Raw genomic sequence first — 6,516 nt, 5'->3', positions numbered from 1 at the left:
TATGTATGTATGTATATATATATATATATATATATATATGTATGTATGTATATATATATATATATGTATGTAGATTCTATTCTGGACTTGAAACGGAGCCAGGGAGTTTTCTGTCGCTCCTTCCACATCAAAATTAAAGGTTACTGAAAAATACAACTTTTACTTTACTTAGTCTTCACTAAATTATCTTTTTTAAGCACGGTAAGAAAAGATTGTTAGTCTAATAATCTAATCTAAAAAATTATAAATTAAATATTTTGGTGGACCAGAAAGATGTGAACAAGGACCAGATTTGGCCCACGGGTCTTAAGTTGGACTCGTGCATTAGAGGCTGGTTAAATGTAGGTTTTTCTCCTATTTAGTCTATTTTCTTTACAAGTTCAGTTTTGCTCTGTCGTAGACACCAGATTCTGCCACACGCTCCACATGATGGACGACCGCGGGGACAGCGTCTCTGTAACCAAACGCTGCGCCACGCCCGAGAGCTGCCGCTTCGCCGGCTGCGTTAACGTCACCCACAATGGCTTCCAGGTACACCCAGGGATTCTGCTTCTCGCTCCGTTCTCGTCCGGGTTCTCCTCACGTTTGAATCCCGTCCCGCAGGTTTGCACGTCCTGCTGCGAGGGGAACATCTGCAACGTTCTGGTGCCGAGGAACGACAGCGGCGCCGTCTTCTCCAGCTCTCGTCTGGCGAGCTCGGGCAGGAGGCTCCACCCTGCTGCGCTGCCCTGCTTCCTCGCCGCCTGGACAGCAGGACGCGTTTGAAGACGATGCGGGTTCTTAAAAACATTTTTAATCGCTGTAAGTAGCAGGGCCTTGTAGCATCAAACCTGTTCCCTTTAAACTGTACTTTCCTCCTCCTTTTACATTTGATTTTATGCTAATTTATTATTAACCATTTTAATCAATGTAACAATGTAATTGTATTTTTTACACAAAATAAAGTATAACATTGTGATCTTTTGTGCTTTAACTTGTGGGCTGCACACGAGCAGGGTGACCTCAGGGTCCGCTAGTCGGCGTCTTCATTCAGGTCAGAAAACCGGCGTCGAACTAAAAACGCTGCGGAGCTTCAGGCTGCAGAGGAAGGTGCTCGCTTTTCTGCAAGGACCGCCAGGAGGAGCAATAAGCGGTTACGTCACACAAAAAGGGAAAGGCGGCATCATTACTAAAGAAATGTCCATCAGATCACCTCAGGCGGATGAAAGCAGTGTGAACTCGGAGCACATGTTGGGGATGATGCTGAGCTACGACCACATCGAACAGCTGAATATGTAATATATGATGTAAGATTAACTCAGCTGCTCGGGGTTTCTCAGGGGGCTGCTAAACAAACGCACATTTGATGTTCGTGTCACGTAAAAGGTTACAGATTAAACGCATCAAGGATTTTATTTCAACATCGGCAGCTCTTTGGTTGGGGTGGTACCGCAGGGGTCTATTCTCGGTCCTCTTTTCTTTATACCTGCTGCCACTAGGTGTCATTTTCGTAAATTATCATTTCTACGCCGATGACAGTCAAATTGACTTCCCTCTGAATCACACTAGTGCTCTTTCTATCCATCATCTTCTTGACTGCCTGGCTGACATCAGGGACAGGATGGCTTTACATTTCTTAAACTTTAAGACACAAGTCACGTTGTTTCCACCTAACAGCACAATCACACTGTATGGACCTTTCCTGTCTAGCCCCGTTAGAGAAATAAGTTGTCACTAATCTGGGAGTGAAAATAGACCCTTCCATGAAACTAAACAGTCGTGCACGGATTAATTTACTCCAGTTCTGGCCTCCCTTCACTGGCTCCCGGTTCACTTTCAAATTAATTTGAAAATCCTTCTGTACATTTTTAAATCTCTGAACAGTTCTACCCCCTCCTATCACTGATCTGCTGCAGCCATATGTCCCACATCTCTCTGAGGTCAGCAGACCAGATGCTTTTATTGGTTCCAGGCACTTGTTTAAAGCTCAGAGGTGACGGGACCTTCTCTGTTGCAGGTCCGAAACTGTGGAATGAGTTACCACTGCATGTCAGGCAGGCTCCCTCTTACTGTTTTCAAGTCTAGTTTAAAGACTCTAACTTTTATTCTCTGGCTTTTGACACTAAATTGATTTTAACTTGTCTGTATTCTATAAAGTTAGTCATTTAGTTCTTATCTTTATGTATTTTATATCTATATATGTACTGTCCTGTGTGTTTTGCTTGTTTTTACTGGTCGACCTTATTGCAGGTTAGCCTGCAGCAACACACAGTGGACACCAGGGGGCGACAAATCCAACAGTCTGCGGGGTTCACAGTCCGAGTGCAGATAGTTCAGGAATGACACGAATCACTGCTTGCACCTTTAAAAAGAAAGCTTTAAAATCATTGAGTTAGGTTAAAACTTTAGAGCTGCAAACGATGCACATTTCTGTGAATGAGCACAAAACTTCAGGGTCGCTGCAGCTTCACAGATTTTATTTGCACTGTGGCTTGTAATCAGAAACAGGTTTTCAACAGAATCATGGGGAGAATAAATACCTGACCTGACAAGAGTCCAGACGCAGCTGAAATTTTATAAATAAGCTTTCATTCTAAAAATATTCATTTCTACAGATTCACCGGGTCGTGAATGTGTGTTGTCGGTGGTTCTTCCTGGATGTAGTGCAGGGCAAAGAAAAAAACGGACAACGATCGGATTTGAGTCGCAGGTGCTTCGTAACGCCGTCGTGTGCTCGCGTTACGATAAAACCTTTAAAAGTGGACCCAAGCACGATCGACACCTCCTAACCAGAATTAGAGGCACTCTGTTCGGACTCTAATAATTAAAAAATCTAATCCTCGTCTTCGAACGCACGTGACAGTCCTTGTAGTCTCGTGACGGCGGCGCTGTTCGCCGGCGCGTTGGTGAAAACGGTCCCCACGAACTGCGGCGTCCCCCTCAGGATATGGCGGATGACGGTGCAGGAGCCCGACACTTCGATGTGAAAGCCCGGGTCCGTCAGCTGCTCATCGGGCCGCGGCGTGGCCAGACTCGACGGGGACGCGAAGAACTGCGGAGGACAAATTGGTGTTGACGTGGATCCTGAGATGCTAAAGAAAAACCGTCGGGAAGACGAGAACTCACGGCTGCTCCCGTTGTCGGGTCGATGAAGTCTGCCCAGTAGCCCGCCGTCCACAGAGCGAAACACATCTCCTTGGCGCCGTTCACGAACTGCAACGACACAACACCCGTTGAAAACCCGCTTCACGGGGCAACGAGTTTACCGAAATGAGCCGAGGACGCACTTTATGAAGCTGCAGGGTTTTGTCCTCGTCTTCCTGCCGACCGGTCCTCTGTGCGACCGTCACCACGGTGATGGAGGCGGTGGGCGCCGACGGGAACATCTGCTCCAGTTCTGGACGTTCAGAAGCTACAGTCAAGCACGGAGCGATCGGTTTGAGTTCGTGCGGTGGCGCCACCCTCTTACCTTTCTTTAGCAGCTCGGGGCAGGAACTGATGGAGCAGTCGGTGTCTGTGGGGTTAAAGTACTGCTCCGCTTTGTGGACTCGGGTGGATAAAGGACCCAGTTTCCCCTGAAAAACAAAATGTGTTCTCAAAACAGTGCTAAAACTTCTCAAATGACAGTTTTTCTCCCCTCACTGGCTCTGGAACGAGGCGCACGCATTCCTTCTCGCTCCCTGTCCTCCTGCTTTTTTTTTGTTCCGTTTGTATCGGAGCAGCTCCTTTTTTTTTTTACACGTCTTCCAAAATGAAAACTACCGTTTTGGATCTGACCAACTGGACGTTCGACGTAAATGACAAAATCTTTTCAACAAAGCGACAGGTCCTGAAGAACCCTCATCTGCTCGGACGACACGCATGCAGCTGGATATATCTCTGGGGGGGAAGTGTCGACCTCTGTCGAACGAGGACGCCAGAATTACATACAACTGGATTTATGATAACAGGGTTCCTGTTTCTGGAATAGTCTGGATTAGGAAAGTGCGATATGGCATAAAATTCATATCACGATATGTATTGTGAAGGGTGGCGATAACGATATATATATCGCAATATGTTTTTGGTATAAAACTTGCAATAGGAATTTAAAATAGCACAGGGTGTCATTTTGCCATCATTTATTTTGAATTAAGAAAATTTCACTACTAGATCCAGAGTTTTTAAATAATAAACAAATCAAGTATTAGGCTCCTTTCTTGTGCAAAAAATCTCAAATATGGCTAAAACTACATGTTTTAAACAAAATATGTTGTTAACTCTTAACAGTTTCCAGTCTTATTAACTTCATAAATGAACAGCAACTGAAAACACTTCACCTCCAAACCTCTAGAGGGCGCCCCCTCCCAGTTTAATGGAGCTGACACAAAATGAGTCTGTGGCTTTGACCAGAGGGTCTCGCAGAAAAATCACACAGAGTTCTTTTCACAGATCAGAGAGCAGGTTTCTCTTAAGCTGACCAACGCTGACTTTAACTTACGATGAAAAAAAAAACTTTAGACGGAACACAGCGTGTTGCGCATGCGTCAGAATACGACAACTCTACGGCAAGCCAGCTGTAGTTAGCTTGTAGCTTCGCTACTTAGCTCTCGAAGAAAAGACCAACACCACTTGTGGAAAGTTTAACTAAAAAAAAGTAACGATTAAATCTGACAACTCTGATTTTACATCAGACGCAGCATTACTGCGGAGAGCCGGTAGAAGTCAGATCTATATCGTAGGCTAAATTTCTATCATTTCTACCGTGTACCGTTTATATCACGCATTCCTAGTCTGGATCCTGGTTTATCAACATACAAGCAAGACGGTCACGGCTAATTTGGACCTGGACAAGCTGCTGCCTATGTGAAGGTTTGGTTTGTGCTTTGAGGACTCAAAATCAGCTGATTTAAGAGCTAAACCGTAGAATGGAAGTGATTTGAACCACAGGCCACCTGCGGCTTTGGGACTCGTCAGCATGAAAACAACCTTGAAGAAGCTCGTAAGCACGGACCAGTAGAATGCACCCTAATCTGGACATTTTGGATCTTGGAAGTATCAGTACAGACTCAAAGGCTGACAAGGAAAAAATAGTCTGCCTGAATAAATCAACAATTGTGGTTTTATCTGAATCTGACTCCCTGGTTGGCCTCGAAACAGACCGACTTATCAATTTCTACAGGAAATGTGTAAACTAAGGAAAAGCTTTGTCTATCACAACCGCCCCACCACTTCTGTGGAGGATTATCAGAACTGTGCCAGCTGACTCAGAGAGCGTTGGTGCAGCCATCTATATAACAACATTAGATTAGCTGAAAGGTGCTGGCAGGTTCCCCTGACCCCCAGAGCTTCTGATATTTCAGCTTTTGTCACACCAGACCACTTCCTACAATACACAGTAATTTTCAGGGACTGATGCATTTTGTGTTCAGAGACATTGGGAACTGTAATGTCTACCTAGATGATACTGTAATCTATTCTCCATGCTGGACTGATCATATTAACACTCAGAAAGCTGCGTTTGCCTCCCTCACCTTGAACCTAGCAAAATGTGAGTTTGCCAAGGCGGTTGTGACATAACTCGGAAAGGAAGTGGACCGTGGCCAGGTACGTCCTGTGAATGCCAAGGTGGAGGCTATCCTGAGCTACCCTGTGCCCACCGCAACACGTGAGCTCCAGCGATTCTTGGGTTTGGTTGGCTACTAGGCGCTCCAGCAGAAAGTTCTCTATGGTGGTGGCTCCTCTAACTCATCTGTGTAGTCCAAACGAGCCATTCATGTGGACTAGTGAGTGCCAACATGCATTTGACTGTACAAAGTCTCTTCTTTGCAGCGCCCCTGTATTGGCAGCTCCAGACTTCACCAAGGCCTTCAAGCTGGAAGTAGGTGCAAGCGCCACTGGAGCTGTGTTGCTCCAGGATGGAGCAGATGGAATCACTCGTCTCAGCTACGTTCAAGCATCAACTAAACTACTCCACAATTGAAAAGGAAACTTCAGCCATGCTACTTGCTTTGCAGCATTTTGAAGTTTATGTAGGTTCTACACCAAGTCCTGTTAGTTTATACTGACCATAATCCTTTACTATTCCTGAAACGCATGTACAACCACAACCAGCGATTAATGCGGTGAGCTTCACTTGCCCAGGAACAGAGCGTGGACGTCATGCACAAGAAAGGAGCTGAGAATGTGACAGACGATGTTCTTTCCCAAATGTAATGTTGATCTAGCTGTTCTACTTATGGCACATCCATTTTACTGTGGAAAATTTGATGGGGGAGGGTGTTACGGTCACTGACCTCTAGGGGGTTCATCATGAGAGAGCTGCTGCTTCTTCTTGTGTTTCAGAGTTACCTGCCTGCCTCAGGTGAGATGTGTTGCAGCTCGTCAACCGCTCCATAAAGAGCTTCATCTCTTCCCTTTTTGCTGGGCCTCGATCTGCAGTGATCTACTCTCTGTCGAGTACACTTTAGGCCATGTTGCTGTACTAGTACAGTGGGAGCAATATGGCTGTTGTACTAGTACTGTGTGAGCAACATGGCTGCTGTACTAGTACTGTGT

General features: G+C 45.5%; 2 protein-coding genes across 2 annotated transcripts in view; one reads left to right on the top strand and one right to left on the bottom strand.

Moving 5' to 3' along the window:
• The window catches only part of LOC119428995 (ly6/PLAUR domain-containing protein 6-like), a 45,735-nt gene extending 44,970 nt beyond the window's left edge, over positions 1-765 (top strand). The window contains exons 3-4 of the mRNA XM_037696715.1: positions 401-531; positions 604-765. Of these exons, the coding sequence (XP_037552643.1) occupies positions 401-531; positions 604-765 (293 nt within the window). The remainder of the gene's footprint in view (positions 1-400; positions 532-603) is intronic.
• Positions 766-2,445: 1,680 nt separating this feature from the next.
• The window catches only part of mmadhca (metabolism of cobalamin associated Da), a 7,197-nt gene continuing 3,126 nt past the window's right edge, over positions 2,446-6,516 (bottom strand). Inside the window, exons 5-8 of the mRNA XM_037696507.1 lie at positions 3,449-3,554; positions 3,267-3,376; positions 3,106-3,192; positions 2,446-3,031 (exon numbers count right to left, since the gene is read on the bottom strand). Coding sequence (XP_037552435.1) covers positions 2,813-3,031; positions 3,106-3,192; positions 3,267-3,376; positions 3,449-3,554 — 522 coding nt within the window. The 3' untranslated portion in view covers positions 2,446-2,812. The remainder of the gene's footprint in view (positions 3,032-3,105; positions 3,193-3,266; positions 3,377-3,448; positions 3,555-6,516) is intronic.

Source organism: Nematolebias whitei, chromosome 23 (genome assembly GCF_014905685.2).
Source record: "Nematolebias whitei isolate Nwh7 chromosome 23, NemWhi1, whole genome shotgun sequence".
In the NCBI taxonomy this organism is placed as follows: domain Eukaryota; kingdom Metazoa; phylum Chordata; class Actinopteri; order Cyprinodontiformes; family Rivulidae; genus Nematolebias; species Nematolebias whitei.
This window is presented reverse-complemented; position numbering and strand designations above follow the sequence as displayed.